The 19,733-nt window shown below is 29.5% G+C and overlaps 3 protein-coding genes across 4 annotated transcripts; 2 read left to right on the forward strand and 1 right to left on the reverse strand.

Annotated features, from left to right (window-relative positions):
* The first annotated feature begins 3,620 nt into the window (after positions 1-3,620).
* LOC132942165 (heterogeneous nuclear ribonucleoprotein H2-like) lies at positions 3,621-9,974 on the forward strand. 2 transcript variants are annotated; one of them, XM_061010482.1, is made up of 8 exons: positions 3,621-3,935; positions 4,216-4,466; positions 7,025-7,183; positions 7,491-7,634; positions 8,283-8,421; positions 8,691-9,102; positions 9,175-9,294; positions 9,371-9,974. In XM_061010482.1, the coding sequence occupies exons 2-8, from the start codon at positions 4,235-4,237 to the stop codon at positions 9,719-9,721; spliced, it is 1,557 nt and encodes a 518-aa protein (XP_060866465.1). In that variant the 5' UTR covers positions 3,621-3,935; positions 4,216-4,234; the 3' UTR covers positions 9,722-9,974. The 2 variants fall into 2 exon arrangements, with proteins under 2 accessions (XP_060866465.1, XP_060866466.1); XM_061010483.1 differs by having other exon boundaries at positions 4,230-4,466.
* A 733-nt stretch (positions 9,975-10,707) lies between these two features.
* On the reverse strand, positions 10,708-11,251 carry LOC132942166 (protein FMC1 homolog). The gene has a single exon (XM_061010484.1). The coding sequence runs from the start codon at positions 11,100-11,102 to the stop codon at positions 10,776-10,778; it is 327 nt and encodes a 108-aa protein (XP_060866467.1). The 5' UTR covers positions 11,103-11,251; the 3' UTR covers positions 10,708-10,775.
* A 262-nt stretch (positions 11,252-11,513) lies between these two features.
* Positions 11,514-17,118, forward strand: LOC132942164 (endoplasmin homolog). Its single transcript, XM_061010481.1, has 9 exons — positions 11,514-11,741; positions 11,837-11,938; positions 13,659-13,819; positions 13,884-14,000; positions 14,510-14,841; positions 14,915-15,634; positions 15,709-16,114; positions 16,186-16,456; positions 16,587-17,118. The coding sequence occupies exons 1-9, from the start codon at positions 11,681-11,683 to the stop codon at positions 16,769-16,771; spliced, it is 2,355 nt and encodes a 784-aa protein (XP_060866464.1). The 5' UTR covers positions 11,514-11,680; the 3' UTR covers positions 16,772-17,118.
* The last annotated feature ends 2,615 nt before the right edge of the window (positions 17,119-19,733 follow it).

Below are 19,733 nucleotides of genomic sequence, written 5' to 3' on the forward strand. Positions count from 1 at the left end.
CTTTAATTTTTAATTATAATATATAACTACAACTTACAAGTATAGGTAGGTACATATTTTATAATTCTATTTTGAGATTTTCTTTAAAATTAAATTGTTGGCCAACGTATGCCGATTATCTTAACGTCGATACTCGATAACGATCACTAATTAGCAATATACATAATACACATTGAAAAAAAAAATCTTAATTTCAATTATTTACATAATTATTTGTGTAAATTATTGAAACTAAAAAGGAACGAACAATTTTGTTATTTTTCCTTGAAAAAAAGAACTAGTTCATTTCCTCGTTTTTTTTTTATAAAAAGGAATTCGTTATTCGTTCATCGTGCCGTTCTTTAAAAAGAAATTCGTTCCAGGAATCCGTTCCTTTTGGAACTCGTTCCTTCCAAACACTGGACCAGGGATGGGCAACTGGCGGCCCGCGTACCTTTTTTATCTGGCCCGCGCTACATTTTCAAATTACTTCATATAAGGAAGTTTATTGGGCTTGGGGACCAGAATAATGATTGAGAATTTCCAAATCAATGGAAAGTAGGAAAGATTAAGAACAGCATTGTTTTTAATAATAATTATTATTATTATTAACTATATTTTGTATAATATTTTTGTATACTATGTATTTAACTTTATTATTTGACGTTTCAATCATTCGAAATATTTTTATATGCTACTATTTATTTGCTTGAACTTTAAATGCTTATAAAAAAAAATGCAGACTATGTATTTTTAATATTTTTCAAGTGCTATGAGAACGATATATCAGGAGCCTTATATTAACTCAAAATAATTTGGTAATTTTCGTGATTTTTCCGTATTTTGTCAAGATTTGAACTTTAAATGCTTATAAATAAAAACTGTGACTAAGGATTTTTAATTTTTTTCATCTGCCTTTGAAACAATAACCTAGGAGCCTTCTATTAAATTTTCAAGCTTTTTTAACCAACAAATAAAATTTAATTGATATTTATAGAAAAAAAATTTAAAAAGGTGGGTAAGCGGATGTCGCTCTGCTGTACAATTGGTTACAAGTGGGTCACTGTAATGGATGGTGTTAAATTTGAATTCAATGATATAATATCATTGTATAAGAAAAACGATTCTGAGCGGGGACGGTTCATCGGTCTGGATATTTTATATTGCTATTATATTTTATTATAGCCTATATGTTGATTTAATATTATAAATTACAACAAAATAACTAAAATCGTTATTTTTATTTTTATTTTATGGTTTTACAATGGTGTTTATTTTTTTTAAGTCAGTCAGCCTATGACATTACCAAGTATATTTGATGATATTATTGTGAATAAAGTAATTTATTTATAACATATTTACGTGGAGCCTTGTTTTAAACCTTATTTGTTTCAATCCTTACTAGATTGTATGGATAGGACATTATATTTTAATTTTTTGATTTTTCTGTTTCAAATATCCCCGAATAATATTTTTAAATTACAACAAAAACCAAAATCGTTAATATTGATTTAAATATGTAATTTCGTCCTAATTTGAATTTAAAATGTCTGTAAAAAATAACTGTGTTAATGTATATTTTATATTTTTTGGTTACAGTATGAACTATTTATGAGAATCTTTGTTTTGAAACAATCACCAGGAGTCTTCTATTAAATTTTCAATTTTTTTTACCCAACAGATAAAATTTTATTGATATTTATAGAAAAAAAAAACTAAAAAAAATGGAAACTGAAAATGTCCGTAAACAGCTCAAAATATTTGGAAAATGTTATGGTGTATAGGAAATGCAATTATAAACATTCAATCAAAATTTCATGACCCTACGGTTAGGTTTTGCGTAAAAATTCCCGTTTTTTCTTAATTTTTCTTTTGTTTTTCACGTCGTTTTTGAAAATTACTGAGAAATTTTTACATTTAACCCCTCAAAGTACCAACTAAATTTATTTTCCTATCAGAAAAGTTACTGTTGAAGAAAATCCAAGCACTTTTACTGTCCTAAAAAGTAAAAAAAAAACACACATCATTGTAAGATCAATACATTCATCGTTCCACTCAGAACCTAAAATATTTTGATTTGTTTTGAACTGTTTAGGCACATTTTCAGTTTCCAATTTCATTAGTATTTTTTTCTATGGATGTCAATAAAACTTTATTTATTGGGTAAAAAAGCTTGAAAATTTAATACAAGGCTCCTACTATATGTATTGTTACTATGATATTTGAAAAAATATTAAAAATCCTTAGTCACTGTTTGTATTTATATGCATTTAAAGTTCAAATCTTGACAAAATACGGAAAAATCACGAAAATTAGCAAATTATTTTGAGTTGAGAATTCATAAAATGTTTTCCTTTTTAAATCTAAGATTTGAAAATGTAATACAAGATTATCCATAAGTTTGTCTACCTTTATCAAAAAAAAAAATGTCTACAAGAAATTCAAATTAAATATTTATGAGCGTTTGAAATTCATATATTTACAACATTTAATATTCACTCAATTTCTCATGTAACGATTTTCTTATTTTGTTGTAATTAAAAAACGTATGAATGTAGATACTTGAAAATTTCACTGAAGGTTTATATTAGCATATATACACGATAAAACTTATAGAATAATTTGACTCTTTTTGAGCTGTTTACGGACATTGGCAGTTTTCAATTTTTTTAGTTTTTTTTTCTATAAATATCAATAAAATTTTATTTGTTGGGTAAAAAATCGTGAAACTTGTATGCAAGGCTCCTGAATCCTGATATATTGTTACAATAGTAGTTGAAAAATATTTAAAATACATAGGCACAATTTTTTTTTTAAGCATTTAAAGTTTAAATTTTGACAAAATTTATCAAATTTAAAATTTAATAATTATTTTGTAGTAAAAAATTTATAAAATGTTCAACTTTTATAGCTAAGGATTGAAAATTTAAAACATGGCTCCACGTAATTAGGTTATATATAAATTACTTTATTTACAATAATATTATCAAATATACTTGGTAATATCATGGCTGACCGTTCTCGCTCAGAATCCACTTACCCACCTTTTTTTATTTTGTTTAACGCTTAAGGATTTGTGGCTTTAACATAATAAGAGCTTAGATCTTTATTAAAATATTTGGAGTATGTGTTTTTAATATTTTACAACTGCTATTGTAACAATAAATCAGGAGCCTTGGATTTAATTTTCAAGCTTTTTGCCCAATTAATAAAATTTTATTGACATTTATAGAAAAAAAACAAAAGTAATTTGTAAACTGAAAATCACCTAAACAGCTCAAAACAAGTCAAAATATTTTGAATATGATGTATAGATATTATAGTGTATAGAAAATGGAAATATAAACATTCAGTGAAAATTGCATGTATCGACGGTAATTTTTTTTAAAATTTCACCATAAACCAAAATTAAATTCGTCGAAAACCGATTTAAATATATTAGGAAACTAAATTTATAACATATAGTTACTAGTTTACTACTTACTACAATATGTTGAATCAAAATTAAAAACTAGTAATATCTGTTTTCGTTAAAATTTGAATTGGCGGTTTATCATGGAGAAATTATTAAGAAATAGTACATGGAGGAAAAAACGTTGTGAATTGGGTATAAACAAACGCTGAAGACAGCCATTTTGTCTACGATTTGTGCATGTTAGATTCATTTACTTCATTTCAATTTTTCCCTGTGGCCATCGCTTGCTGTTTGGATGCATTCTACACAGTCTAAAACCTTAGGGTTTTTACGTAATTAAATAGTTTATGTTCACTAAGACTTACAGTTTTTGTGTGTTTTTATGAGCCGCTTTGTGTTTTTGAAGCGTTACACATATTTCTTTCTAAAACGATATTATTAATTAATATGATAATTATTGTAATTTCTTAAAGTTAGTAATTCAATCCAATTCAAATTTTTTTTTTAAATAATATTATAGCTGCCGTAATATTAACTAAAGGTATGGAAATTAAATTATTCAAATTGGGAGTTTTGTACTTGGGTGTTTTTAATTACATATAAGATTTTTAACAAGAAACAAATGTTATGCATAGACTCATATCAAGGTCTGTGTCTGATACAGGTCGGTGCGTTTCACTGGTATATTGTACATGTAACTTCTTACACGTTAGATTTTGAACAGATATCTGTTGATAATTGAAATACTCCAGTTTTTTTTTTATGATCTTCAATCATATTTATCTACTATATTATATTTAAATTTTAATATATTTCTGTAGTATTAATTATATAGATACAATGAATCAACAGCAGCAACAATCTCCGCAACAACAGCAGCAGCCACAACAGCAGCCGCAACAACAACAACAACAACCATCATCACAACCACAAATGAATGACGACCAAAAAAGATCTAATGAACAAACTGATGAAGATGATTGTCAGTCTAATGAAGGATTTGTTGTAAAAATGCGTGGCCTACCATGGTCGGCTACAGCTGATGATATAATCAAATTTTTAAGCATATTAGGTACGTTTAGAGCTAACTATAATAGTTATCTTACTCAAATTCGAGTACACCTAGAAGCAGAAAACAAAAAGTAGTTGTATTTGTGCATCGATCACCCATTACTAGTAACTGAAACAGTTTTTATACAGTTGTGATCGACTATTATGTTAGTCCACAACAGTGGCGAATCTAGGATTTTTTTAGTTGGGGTGCTAAAGTTAAGGTCTCGTATTCTGTATACTCCATATAATATACTGATGGCAAGACTTTTTTAGTCCTCATAATGAATGTGCCTATAGTCTATTCCACGAGAGATCATGCCGGTTCTGCGCATGCAGAATGAGCCCGTCGTCCGCCGGGAGCTGTCGTATTCCCTCCATACGTCTACATTTTACCGTCAACAAATGCACAAGTGCTGCTGCCGTTGGTGAATACCAAGTGTTAAGAAATTGGTGGGGGATGCGCAGCGCCGACAAAATTTTGTTTTCCCGCAGCATGATCTCTCGTGGAACAGACTATAATATTTCAACTTTAAAAACAACATTATTTAATGTGGCATAAATTCGCTTTAGATACACCCTGCGTTTTATTTTTGAAACATACGTATTTCAACGAGTTAAGAACGACAGAAGTAAATTGTGGAAATCATTATTTTAGAAGTTATATTCTTCCAAAGTTTGGGATTTTACGTATTTACACGCATACGCACAACACCGTACTTTACTGTCGCGCATAGCGCCTATAAAAAATTTTGATTTTTTTTTTTTTTTTATGTATTAACAAGTTAAAATTGATGGTGAAATCAGTGGTATATTTATGTTTTACTAGACATCCTTTTTTCAATTTATTTGATTTAACATGTAGTTGAGCATGCTGAAAATGATAGTGAAGTCATTCAAGGTGGTTTTACATAATAATTCGAGGGATGTTTTCGATTTTAATTGTCCGAGTGACCACAGCAAGCAAGTGACCATGCCGGGTGTATATGAAAATACTATAAATTTAAATGTGGTGCCTATTACTAAGTCTGACCATCAAATTCTGACTTCACCATTGTTTTCGCATGCTTAAATGCATAGGTACATAAAAAAAATCAAAATTTGTTATAGCGCGCGGCAGTAATGTACTCGGTAATGTAGATTCAGTGTTGTGTGCATGCATATAAACATAAAATCGCAAACTGTAGAAGGATTCAAGGATATAATACTTCCAAAATGATGATTCCCGCAAATTATTTTTTTTACTTTTGTTCTCAATTTGATGAAATACGTATGTTTCAAAAAATAAATAATTAAAAAATAATTCTAGGTAGTTAAAGTGAATATGTTCCTCAATATATTGTTTAGGGCAGCGTTTCTAGTTTATCAGCGTTAAGGAAAAACTACCTATGAATGTTTTTATTGGTACAAATTTTGTTTAGAAATGTCCCCACCCTACTAAAAAATACAATATACATGTTGTGTAGAGTATTTGTTTTCCAGGAAGCAACATGTCAAGGGGGATGCTATAGCACCCCAGCACTCCCCTCTGGATCCGCGCCTGGTCCACAATGATTATTACCTATTTAATTACCGACCATTCACAATTCAGAGGTCTGTCTATGTACAAAACCTTGTGCAAACTCGTGTGTTCTTACTCTAAATAAAATCTATATATTAGATTTATCTTTCATCTAAATTTTTAGTTTTTATTTCTAAATTTTACATAAGAAACAATACTTATATTATGTAGGTATGCAGTGTATGTAACACATATTGCTGAATGTTTTTTCCCTTACATACTGAATACTGATATTTGTTAGGTATTATTATTTTTTTGGTTTTGGTTAGATACACTTCATAATATAATGTTGCTGATTATATAGTTAACTCTTGTTATCCAAGGTGTTCCATAGAACTATATAAAAATTGCATTATCTGTTCATATTATAAGAAATCATTATAGTTCCACAAGTTGAGAACATATCAAGTCTCAAAGGTACCCTAAAATGTTGTATTGCTGATTGTCCTGTCCTGCCCAGTGGTTTTAACATTTTTGAAAATTAGTTTGTCAAGTTTTTGCCTCTCAACATGAGAATTTGCTTATCAGTTGTTGCCGTGCCACCCTATTTCATGGATAATTGAGAGCATCCTGTTATTGACAAGATTGATTTTCTGTTAATATGGTATTGGCAAATACCCCAATCAACTAAAAAAAAAAGACCACCAATATGGCTTATATTCTAAAACACATCCATGAAATCATTTTGGCCATCCTTTAATTATTGTTTTTTTAAGTATGTTTCATTTTTTTAATATTTTACATTTTTAGTGATATTTGGTGTCATATTATGTTAAATACAAATCAAAAGTGGAGGATTTGTTAGTAAATTTATGATTTTGATTATTTATTTACTTATTGACTATTTATTAACTCAATCAATTTATATTTTTTACCCCTTGACTATTTGTCATCAAGTTTGATTCTAGTGTATTTATTAGATTAAATTACAAATTTAGATGGGTGTAATTAACTCTAGATGTAGCAATAGTTTTATATTTAAAATAAATTAAATGTAATCAATTTTATTTATTATGTAGGTGAAGCAAAGGTTAAAGATGGTGCTGCTGGAGTACATTTGACTATGGCCAGAGAAGGAAGACCTAGTGGTGAAGCTTATGTTGAAATGGAATCCGAAGAAGATCTTAAGGCTGCTCTTAAGAAAGATCGAGAACATATGGGCAATCGTTACATTGAAGGTTATACTCAAATTATATTTAATAATGTGTTAGTAAATAGATTTAATGACTGATTTGCTTCCAAAATATTGGCTTCTACTTAAATTCTGTTAAATTAAATGGTAGAACATTCAACTGGAGAGGGAAAAAAGTTTCTGGTATGCTTGTGATATAATATATACTTTTGAGCTGGTTAATAAACGTATAAAAATCAATATTGTAATAAGAATAACTTTCTTATTCCGCTCATAATCTACAAAAGTCTACAATCATTTAAATATAAAATGTATTTTAAAACTTAATCATTTGTATATATTTATTTTTTTAGTATTTCGATCAAAACGTTCAGAAATGGAATGGGTTATTAAAAAAACTGGTTCAACACTTGACAGTGTACTAGATGATAATTGTGTTCGCTTAAGAGGTCTTCCCTTTGGATCTACTAAGGATGACATTGTACAATTCTTCCAAGGTATACTTTTTCATTTAATTTATATACATTGATTGAATTTTATTTTTTTATTTCTCTTGCTAATTTTTGGGTTACTTATAAATTTGCTTTGTCTTGGTGATTCAATAAGATTTATATTTTAAATTAGTTTTGTGATATTTGTTTAACAGTTTTTTTTATATCTAACAGCCATTTTACTAGGTAAAGCTTGTAATTTCTTTAATTTAAATTTTTGAGTGTTCCACCATCATTTTTTTTTGTATAGACTCGACCACTACTACGTTCCACTAAACATAAAATCATGATAACTAGTAAGCTTTTTGTCCACAGCAAACATTGAATTTTTATTGCTTAAAAATTAAGTTGTATAGGGTGTATTTAAATATTGAGTAGGACATTTAAAAATGGAGTTAAAAAGTAATAACTATTAATTATACCAAAATGTAAATTTAAGGATTACAAAAATTATGTAGATAAATTGTTTTAATTTTTAAATATCACAAGTTTAAATCAATAACAGTTACAATGATCTTAATGAATTGCCTTGTCTTCAAATTTTATAAAAATGTTCAAACTTAATAATATTTACCTTTTATTAATTTAACTTTTTGTGTTTTTGGTTGTGCTAATGATTGGGTTATCTATGATTGGTTGTATTGTGGGCAACAGGGTTGGAGATGACACCAGACGGTATAACCATAGCAACCGACTTCACGGGGCGGAGTACGGGGGAAGCTTTTGTACAATTTGTAGACAGAGAGAATGCAGAGAAAGCTCTGCAGAAACACAAGGAGAAAATAGGACACAGGTGGGGTGTCTTCCTTTATTTAATATCCCGGTGAAAAATTGGCGGGTAATATAATCACATGTAGTTAAACAAAGGGAGGCCGGGAGGGTAATCCTTCGCTCCTCCTTATTTGTGGTTTGTTTTTTATTTTTATTTTTAATTATTAAATTAAATTTTAATTATTTCTACCATAGTAAAATTTTACTTTATGTTTAAGTTACTTTTAGGTATCTTAATTGCATTAAGATCATAATACTTCATAAATTACTCATTTTTTTATGATTCTTTAGATATATTGAGATATTCCGCAGTAGTTTAGCGGAAATTCGCAATCAAGCACTTCAAAGAAGACCTAGACAAACTCCATATGACCGAATGGATCGTTTTGCTAGTAGTGGTGGTGGCGGCGGCGGCAGTGGTGGTAGTGGACGGTACTTTGATATGCCCATGAGAACTGGACGTAATATGAAGTCATTTGGCAATAATGGCTATGATAATGGAGGTGATCCATGGAATAGTGGTAGAAGTATGGGTGGACCAAGAGGCGGTGGTGGAGGTGGCCAAGGTATGATGGGCGGCAGTAGTGGAGGTGGTGGTGGAGGATGGAATAGTAATAACTGGAATGCGCCACCAAGTAGACCATTATATGTTGTACATATGAGAGGATTACCTTTTAAAGCAAATGAGGATGATATAGCTACAGTTAGTATATTTATATTTTAATTAATAAGTATAACTTTTTTTGGATCAATTTTGATAAACCTTTCAAATTAGTTTTTTGAACCATTGGAACCTGTTGATATACGTATTCTTTTCAATAACAATAATCGACCATCTGGAGAAGCAAATGTTGAATTTGGTAACAAAGAAGATGCAATGCGAGCTATGTCAAAAGTAAATAATTTTTTTTTTTTAGAAATTGCTTAATAGTTTATATATAATAAAACCTATGAAATGTTTTAATTTATAGGATAAAACATATATGCAGCATAGATACATTGAACTGTTTATGGATGGACCGGTAGGAGGTGGACCAGGTTCTGGCGGTAATAACTTTAGTATGGATGATATGGGACCACCGAATTCAGGCAATGGTGGGAGCTTTGGAGGATTTGGAAACAATTCATTTGGTGGAGGAGGTAGCAGTAGTGGTGGTGGCGGCGGTGGAAATTCTTTTGGGAACAACACATTTTCTCGGCGTAATGATAACTCTGGTCCTCCTAATTCATTTTTTTCAAATAATATGGGTGGAGGTGGATATCCAAGACCTTCTGGACCAAGAAATATGTCAGGACCTGGACCTAAATTTAACCCTTTTTAAAATTGATGATAAATATAAATAAAATAAATTGTTTGACTTTAAACTTTAAAGTATTATCATATGTTTGCAGCAGATTGATGTTTTTTTTTTTTTATTTCTTAAACTAATAATACAAGTAATTATGATTATGCTCTTTAAATCTAAGTACTAACTTATGTTAGTTTTACCATTCAAGTGTTATTTAATTTTGACTACCTAATTTACGGTGTATTCACATAGAATGATTTTGTAATATAATTTATTTTGAAAAATATGACAACACGCTTATTTTGTCACAACATTTTAGGGCATATGTTGTATTATAATTTTCCTACTATCCTAATATAAGATAATTTTATGTTGTGGAATCTTTAAAAATCCAAATACTTGGAGTATGGAAATTGCATTTTAATGTTAATAGAAACAACCCTTTTTTATACATTGAAACTTGTGTTTTGCATAACTTCTATTTTTTAATGTATACATTAAGGAAACAATTTTATATTAATTAAAATTAGTGTTTGTAATAAAGCTTCTGAAAAATAAATTATAACATTTTTTTAAATTCCTATTTATCATAATTCACAAAAAACCACTGTTGAATAAATGTGGTAAAAGGTGTGATTTCAAGGACTAGATACTATCTTAGTCCTTGGTTCCCTTATGTTGTATGAAAAATTTAGATTACTTGAAAGTATATAACATAATTTTGAAGTATATTTAATAATAACTTACATACAAGAAAGTCCTAATTGAGACAGCAGTGACAAAATGAGGATTACATATTGTGTTGTGAATAAAATATTACCTATGGTAAAACAAAATACAGTTTTTAGGCAGTACCAAATTTATTTGTAACCAATTTTCAAAATATACCAAGGGTATCTAGGTGCTTTGGATGTTTGTCTTACCCTGTGTATACATAATATGTACGTAAAGATTCCCTAAGTATAATTTAGATAGCAGAAATTTCTAAGGAGTAAAGTGTTAAAAATAGAAAACACGGATGATTCTCCTAACACTTTAATGATCTTCACAGGAAACTATATACATACAGACAAATACATCAAACATTTCAATTGTCTTTGTGGTTTGTCGGTGCGGACGGTAATCTAAAACCAATCATATCCGCCGTTTCTTGAACGGTTTTTTCTCGCCTCTGGTGTTTGTCGGTGAGCTCGCGGCATATACGCTGTGATCGTATGTACTGCAAGTATGTGTCAGCGACCCATACCATCTCGTCGGGGCCACGACAGTACTGCGCCGGGGTGACTTGGTTTGATCGGTATTCAGACAGAATCAGCCGAATTAGAGGTCGGTCGAGCAACTTGCCGTCCGATGTGACGTACCGGAACTCCCGGGTCAGTGATCGTAGGAGAGATAGCCGTGTATTTCCAAACATTTCGAATGCGTTTGGTAGGTCTTCTTCTTGTACACGAAGAACGGTTATATCCAGTACAGACGAATAACCCGAAAATTCTAAAAAAACATTTGTAGTACCCGAGGGCCACGACTCGTAAGACGCGTATTATTTGTTATCGAAAATTAAATTGATGTTATCAAAAGTTATCATTGTTTTTTTTTTTAATTTCTGTTATCTCGGTTCGCAACCGGCATGCCAACAGCTGCAGTTTTAAACCTGCAACTACCCACCGGATCCCGTATTGCCGTGACGCATGATCCAAGTGACGTCACCAACTTCCCATCGTGTTTTTCCGAAGAAAAGCCACATAGTGGCGCCCGATTGGCCGGTTCCATGTTCGTGTAGTGTTCCCATTGGTCTGCTTTATATTAATATAAGTTATAATTCGGCGGTACGTCTCCGTATTACGGTTGTTTTTGCCAGTGTCCGGTGCACAGTGCACATCTCTCGACATTAAGGTTCACTGACATCTGAGTGCGTTTTGCGCTTATACTTTCGTGGCGTTTTTGCGACCGTCGGATTTCGTTTCTACACGTTGACCAAAAGTCGCGTCCGACATGTTGGAACTCAAGTATCTGATACTTGTGGTTTTCGCCCTGGCGTTGTCGCCAATAACCGGTAAGTTTGCCGTGTACTTATTTTTGGATTTTGTTAACACTTTTAACGGCGATTAACTTGTGATTATTTACAAACAATTTTCCTGTTACCTTTAGAACGATGTGTAGCCGAAGACCTAGAGGGCGAAGGAGAAATAATAAAAACATTTACGGTTGACGCAACCGTTGAAGGTGTCAGCAAAGAAGGAGCAGTTACTGGTAAAATTTATTACAATTTAATAATACGTGTATTTTGTGTCTGAGTGTGTACCGCAGGCATTTAATTAAAGGAACTTGTGTTCTAAACTAGTACAGGTTAATTCAGAACATTCACAAAATATTAATTTTCATGAGGAATAATATCTCTTACTTGACACTGATTTGATTAAGTCAAAAGATTATACTAAAGCAAACCACAACTAAACTAAATAAAATAAAAAAACTAAGATGACTTATATAAATGAAAATACTTTATTCATGTATGATTTTCATTCTTACAATTTAATTATATGTACATAAAAATGCAATTATTACATATATTTTTTAAAGCCATCTACCTCCCTTTATTTTTTTTTTCAGTAGACTTATTGAAATAACGATGTGTCTCAACAGTTATTCAACATTATCTTAGTAATATTTAGATATAAATAAATTTCATACACATGATTTATAAATTATAACAAAAAATTAATAACTGAGATATTCACTTTGGTAAGTATAAAATCAAAAACCAATTAAAATCGTACAGTTAGATTCTACTTCCTTTACTTAGAGTTTATTAAATATTTAATTATTTACTAAAAAGTAAAATAAATATATCTACTAATACTCTGAGATAAAAATTATTTCTTGATTTAACTTAACAACTTCTGGCTAGTTATTTCAAACCATGAGGTATAATTAAACAATTGATATTTTTTATCTGCACGTAGGGGTAATCGAAAAAAAAAATCCCCAGACTACAATATTACTCATAACCACATGCAACATGAACAAATATTTTTTAAACGTTAATTAGTATCTATAATTACCATTTACCATATTATTACTATTTAATTACAAATACGTATATTATATTATTAAAAAAATTATATATTATAAATAATATTTTGTTTTAAATTACGATAATATATTATTTGTAATATGCCTCGTGCCAACATTCTATAAATTATTGTTTGATAATTATTATTATTATTACCTATATTTTGTATAATATTTTTGTATACTATGTTTTTAACTTTATTATTTGACGTATCGATCATTTGAAATATTTTTATATGATATATTTGTGAAGTTGTTAAGTTAATTAAGTTGAATTACACATAATATTTAAAATAAAATATTATTTATAATGTATAATTTTTTTAATATTATAATATAATATACGTATTTGTAATTAAATATTAATAATGTGGTATATGGTAATTATAGATACTAATTAACATTTAAAAAATTATTTGTTCATGTTGCATGTGGTTGTGAGTAATATTGTAGTCTGGGGTTTGTTCATCGGAGAATTTTTTTCCCGGGATTCGTAGGTAGGATATATTATATTGCTGTAGATGATATGTTTTTTTTTATATTGTGATTGATTGTTAAGATATATAGTAATAATAATAAAAAAAAATAGAATATTAGCTATAAAACTATTATTATTATTAGATAGATATATATACTGCAAACAAGCAGTTATACATTACATATTATAACTAATGAAAAATATTTCATGATACCGTATTTCCGCTTGGAGGCCTTTTCAATCTTTTTTTTATGTCATTATTTATTATTAGTTAATCAATTAAGCTAATTATTCTTGTCTGTAACATGTTTTTAAAAAAAAAACCTTAATAATTAAAACGAAAACCATATAATATAGTAGTATTAACAGTTTTAATCTTAACTAATGTATCTAAAATACTAAAATAAAATAATATTTCAGATGATAAGGCAGCTGTAAATGCAGAAGAACGAATTAAATTAGATGGATTGAATGCTGCACAGTTAAAAGAACTGAAAGAACAGGCAGAAACATTTACTTTCCAAGCTGAAGTTAATCGAATGATGAAACTTATTATCAACTCGTTATATAGAAACAAAGAAGTAAATATTATTTTTAAATTGTTTTGATAAACACTAAATAATACTAATTTATTATTGTTTTTAGATTTATTTAAGAGAACTTATTTCAAATGCTTCAGATGCTTTAGATAAAATAAGATTATTGGCGTTGTCTAATACTAATCTTTTAGATGCAACAAATGAACTTTCTATCAGGATAAAGGTAATGTTTAATATTAATTATTTTTAATATAATTTTTAATAGTTATTATCTTTATCAAGTGAATTATGTGTTAGATATATTTATTCAATTTTTATCGACTTCTTTTTTAAAGATCTATTTTTTTACTTTCTGCTTATTGACATATTTTGTATAAATTATATATATAATGGACAACTACTTGGATATATTTCTAGGTATAACCAAGAAGTGTTATCTTAATTAAACATTTGAATCAAATACCTTAAGTTCTATTGAATTTGGTTTATATTAATAGTTTATTATATAAAAACTATTATGTCTCCATTGCAATTTTATCACTATACTCTATTCGGAATAAGACGACACCAGGCGGCTACGGTCAAAACCGGGTTTGCTACGTAAATCTGGTATGCTCTTATTCTGAATAGACTATAACTAATAAATTGATGCATACATACATAATATTTCACTGAAGTTCTTTAATTATTTTGTTTATAACAATTGGTCTTAATAATTTAATTGTAAATTAGGTTAACAAAGAATCCGGGATGTTGCATATAACTGATACAGGAATCGGTATGACTCGTGAAGATTTGGTAAAAAATCTGGGTACCATAGCTAAATCTGGTACTGCTGAGTTTTTAAGTAGTTTAAACTCTGGAGAAGGTCAAGATAAGAATATGAACGACATGATTGGACAATTTGGTGTTGGATTTTATTCTGCTTTTCTTGTTGCTGACAAAGTGTTGGTTACCACCAAGCACAATGATGATAAACAATATATATGGGAATCAGATGCCAACAGTTTTTCTATTGTTGAAGACCCTAGAGGACCAACACTTAAGAGAGGAACACAAATAAGGTTTGTTAAAACTAATATTTAAAAATATTACTTATTCTAATTTGATTGGATTTTTTTTATTAATATATTTTAGTTTACAACTGAAAGAGGAAGCTATTGATAATTTAGAAATAAATACTCTAAAAAATTTGGTGAAAAAATACTCTCAGTTTATCAACTTCCCTATTTATTTGTGGTCAAGCAAAACTGAAACTGTAGATGAACCAATTGAAGAAGACGAGCAGCCAGAAAATGAAGAAAAATCAGAAGACGATGATGCAGCAGTTGAAGATGCTAAAGAAGAAACACCAAAAACCAAAAAGGTAGACAAGACTGTTTGGGATTGGGAAATCCTTAATAACCATAAACCTATATGGACTCGTAAACCTGATGACGTAGAAGCAAATGAGTATGATGAATTTTATAAGGCGCTGACTAAAGATACTAAGGATCCATTGACTTATACACATTTTAATGCTGAAGGCGAAGTATCGTTTAAATCCTTGCTTTATGTTCCATCTGCTCAACCATCAGATACCTTTAACAAATATGGTACAGTAACAGACAACATCAAGCTTTATGTTAGAAGAGTATTCATAACAGATGAGTTCACTGATTTATTGCCAAAGTATTTAAGTTTCCTTCAAGGAATTGTAGATTCGGATGATTTACCATTGAATGTCTCTCGTGAAGTCTTACAACAACATAAGTTACTTAAAATCATCAAGAAAAAACTTATCCGTAAAGCTTTAGATATGCTTAAAAAGTTGGATGTTGAATCGTACAAGAAATTCTGGGCTGAATATTCTACAAAGTAAGTAAACAATTTTAATGAAGTAATTCAATAGTTTTTTGTAAGTATTATTCTAATTTTCTTCAATTTTATAGCATAAAATTGGGCATTATTGAAGATCCATCTAATCGGGCACGTCTTGCCAAGTTGCTGCGATTCCAATCATCTGTTGAAGATACTCCTACGTCATTAGCAGACTACGTGAAACGTATGAGTGAAAAGCAGGAGCATATTTATTACATTGCTGGTTCTAGTAAGGCAGAACTTGAACGTTCTCCTTTTGTTGAGGGCATTATTCGCAAGGGATATGAAGTTCTGTACCTAATTGAAGCTGTAGACGAATACACATTGTCAGCTATTCCAGAGTTTGAAGGTAAAAAGTTCCAAAATGTGGCTAAAGAGGGTGTATCTCTTACTGAAAATAAAGAAAAGGCTGAAGAATTGAAAGTTCAATTTGAACCACTTACAAAATGGTTTGGCGAAAATGCTCTTAAAGATCAAGTAAGTTGAAAAATGCTTTGTTATAATATATGTCTTGTATTTTGTTATATTTATTTGAGTGTACTGTTTAGATTTCAAAAGCAGTCGTATCAGACCGCTTGGCTGAATCACCATGTGCTCTTGTTGCTGGAATGTTTGGTTGGACTGGTAATATGGAAAGATTAGCCTTATCTAATGCTCACCAAAAAGCTGATGATCCACAAAGAGAGTTTTATTTAAAGCAGCGTAAATCTCTTGAAATAAATCCTCGTCATCCTCTTATAAAGGATTTGTTAAGAAGAGTAAGAGATGATCCTGAAGACCAAAAAGCAAAGGATATTGCAGTTATGTTATTTAGAACAGGTAATTTAATTTTGTTAAGTTTTGGTTAAATATGTTTAAAACAGTGTACTTCCATCAATTATAATTAATAATAAAACATTGCCTTTTTTTATTTTTGAAAAATGTTTAAGTATTTATTTTTATTATTTAGCAACATTAAGGTCAGGATTCATGCTCCAAGAATCTGCCGATTTTGCTGAAAGTGTTGAAGCTCTAATGAGACAATCATTAGGCATTCCATTAGATGAAAAAGTTAGTTATGATGATGAAGAATTGGTTGGTGAACAACAAGTTGAAGAAGAAGAGGAAGATAAAGAAGAACATGATGAACTATAAAAGTGTTGAAAAATATATTTAAAAGATAGACTGTATCAGTTTATCTAATTATAAGTCTGATTTGCGACATTTCTGCATATTATTCAAATAAGTAATGTATAATCATATATTTACCAGTAGCTCTTTAAATTTTATATACATTTTTTCCTATGAAATATCAAACCACATATTATATTTTGTAACGTTTTAAAAAATCTGAATAATTTAATATCTTTTCTAGTGGGTTATTCACCATACTACATAAAATTTATTGTACAAATCATTAATTATAAAAATGTTTATTTGTTTAATTTATTAGTATAATTTTTTCATTTAAATTGTAATACAAAGTTGTTTTGCAAATTGTCTACGTTTGTAAATTTATTACTAAAATTGCAAATTATGCATCTGTTACAATAGAAAACAAAAGAAATTAATCAATTTTTGTATAAATCGACTTAGGGTGGTTGAATATAAATTATAACTTATTGAAAAATATGGCTAATATAATTGATTATTTATATTTTCTTAACTGCTAATATATTAAAATCAATGAATATAAAGACTACAGATTGTAGGTATGTTTTAAAAATAAAGTTAAATAAACCATCTACATTCTACACCATCCAATTAAAATTAAGTTGATTTGTAAAATCTAATACTTATTGTCTTGTTCAAGGCTGGTAATGTAATAAAGGCTAACTTCAAATAAGTCAAGTACACCTTGTACGCTTCTTTCGATAGTATGCGAAGTACGCGCATACTTTTTCACGAAAAAATAGGAGAATAGCCCCCTGCAGTCTACATTATATTATTAGCACAGTCGCACAGATTAAATAATTTGTGCTATTAGTAATATTATTTACCTTACCATTTGTCCATTTAGTTACATAATTTCCTCAGAAATGTTAGATAGCGCTGTCATATATGATTTACAATGATGAAGGGGATATTGTAGGCAAAAACCTCAGCTCTGGGGACAAATATTACATTGGCCCACTGCAGGCCACTGTGCAATTTCGCGCAGTAGCACAATGGCCCAGTCCACCCCTGCCTAAAGAGTAAAGGCCAAAGTTTGAAATGATTTACAGTTGAGTAGTTACTGACGGGTTGACCGTACCCAATTTAGCTCACTTGATTTTTTTATTTAAAATTTTGTTTGTTAGAGTCCGAATTTTTTCTGCCGATTTTTGCATATCATTATATTATAGTTTTATCAGTTGATATTATCCAATTACTGGTTATAATTTCAAAAATGTTTTTAGATATTTTACGACTTGTTAAAATAATTTAAATTTTGTCAGATACTCAAAATATATATTACCTATTGATTAGTTAATAGTTTTACAATTTGTATGTTGTTTACCTTGTATAATGGATGGGAAAAAAGTAGTTTTATTGTTTTGACAATGGTTATACTTTTTGATCATAATTAAAAAATACTCCTATCATTGTGAATTTTGTAACATAAAAAATGAATGTTAATTCATTTCTAAAAAAAAATAGGTTTCACAATTTAAAAATTTGTTGTGCCCCTCGGCCACTAAAGTCTGAACACGCCTATGCACTTAGGTATAAAAATATATGCTTAAGTTCATGCAATTATCATTAAACAGTTATACACGGTGCAAAATACTGAGAGATAATCAGATAAGTGAAACATACAAAATAATATACAGTTTCAGATTCGCTGGAAGGTTAGGAAAACGCAACTATTAGATATGCCTACTAATGACAAAATAAATATATAGCCATGTTCCTACTGTAAAGTGTAATATTTACAACAAACATATTATCAATATTGTCCGTAGCGACCATAGGTCACTACAGTCAACAATATTAAATTACAATTAATTTTTCTATTCCTAATATTTCTAAGGAATTTATTTAACCGGTCATCCATTCATTGTTGATCTAAGAAATGTCTTCACTAATTTTAATTAACTGAATGTCCTCTCATTTGAGGCAACAGCCACTGGAGAAGTTAACGCCAAACGACACAATAAATTAGCACATGGTAAAATATGTTTGACTTCTTCGGACTTTTCCATTAAGGATTCAAAATTTTTTGAATCACCTTGTAACATGTCAAATAATATCTCTAGTTGAGTTTGTACTAAATCTAGATCTTTTAGATTAGAGCCTGTACTATCTACTGGAAATAAAGAGAGAGAATTTGTAATATTTTCAAGAGTAATGGGTATGTGATTTATCTAAAGGTTGTGAAAATAATTGGAACAATGGCCAAGGGTTACAGAAGTTGAACACAAATAATGACAGTTTTAGTCATTTTGCGGGATGTTAGATGGACTAGCTTTTTTACCATTACACAAAATGTATGAAGGTATGAACTATTTAAAAACTGTTGTTCCGCCAGAAGCTGACGAGTTGCTGGAGTATTTTGATTGTACGTCCACGGGTACGTAGAAAAAAGTTGGTTCGGGAAATCGGGATAATGTATGAAACTACGCCGAATTAAAGCGATGTATCCACCAGAGATATGGAACGTGCACGAATCGACACTATAAATGGGGAACATCGTACAAACGACATGTGTGAGAGCTGGAATAATAGATTCAAACACGTGGTGGGGCATAACCATATGGAAGCTAATAAATTGAAAAAATGCGACGGAAAATAAGTGTCGGTATCGCAAAAATAGAATTGAATGATATTGGGCCAACATCTAAAAGGAAAAGAAAATACTTTGGAACACCGTCTTCAAATATTATATTATGTCAAAGATCTGCAGATGACGAACCAGTCGACCTGATATTACAAAATATGTCTATCACATTGTTTACGAAAAAGGATTAGGAGCAGTAACGATAATGGTAAATTACATGTGACAATTAACTTATAATGTGTTCCTAGTTGTTATAATAATGATAAATAATAAAATATTTTATTGTTAATTTTTTACAAGCAATGCAATTACCTTGTATATAATAATATATTCTACATTTATACGTCAATTTTTTAA

Source organism: Metopolophium dirhodum, chromosome 3 (genome assembly GCF_019925205.1).
Source record: "Metopolophium dirhodum isolate CAU chromosome 3, ASM1992520v1, whole genome shotgun sequence".
NCBI classification, from domain to species: domain Eukaryota; kingdom Metazoa; phylum Arthropoda; class Insecta; order Hemiptera; family Aphididae; genus Metopolophium; species Metopolophium dirhodum.

Coding starts and splice junctions, on each gene's coding strand:
- LOC132942165 (XM_061010482.1), top strand. CDS start 4,235: ATGAATCAACAGCAGCAACAATCTCCGCAACAACAGCAGCAGCCACAA. Junction 7,184..7,490: donor GGGCAATCGTTACATTGAAG/GTTATACTCAAA, acceptor TTATTTTTTTAG/TATTTCGATCAAAACGTTCA. Junction 7,635..8,282: donor CATTGTACAATTCTTCCAAG/GTATACTTTTTC, acceptor TGTGGGCAACAG/GGTTGGAGATGACACCAGAC.
- LOC132942166 (XM_061010484.1), bottom strand. CDS start 11,102: ATGTTTGGAAATACACGGCTATCTCTCCTACGATCACTGACCCGGGAG.
- LOC132942164 (XM_061010481.1), top strand. CDS start 11,681: ATGTTGGAACTCAAGTATCTGATACTTGTGGTTTTCGCCCTGGCGTTG. Junction 13,820..13,883: donor CGTTATATAGAAACAAAGAA/GTAAATATTATT, acceptor TATTGTTTTTAG/ATTTATTTAAGAGAACTTAT. Junction 14,842..14,914: donor AAGAGAGGAACACAAATAAG/GTTTGTTAAAAC, acceptor AATATATTTTAG/TTTACAACTGAAAGAGGAAG.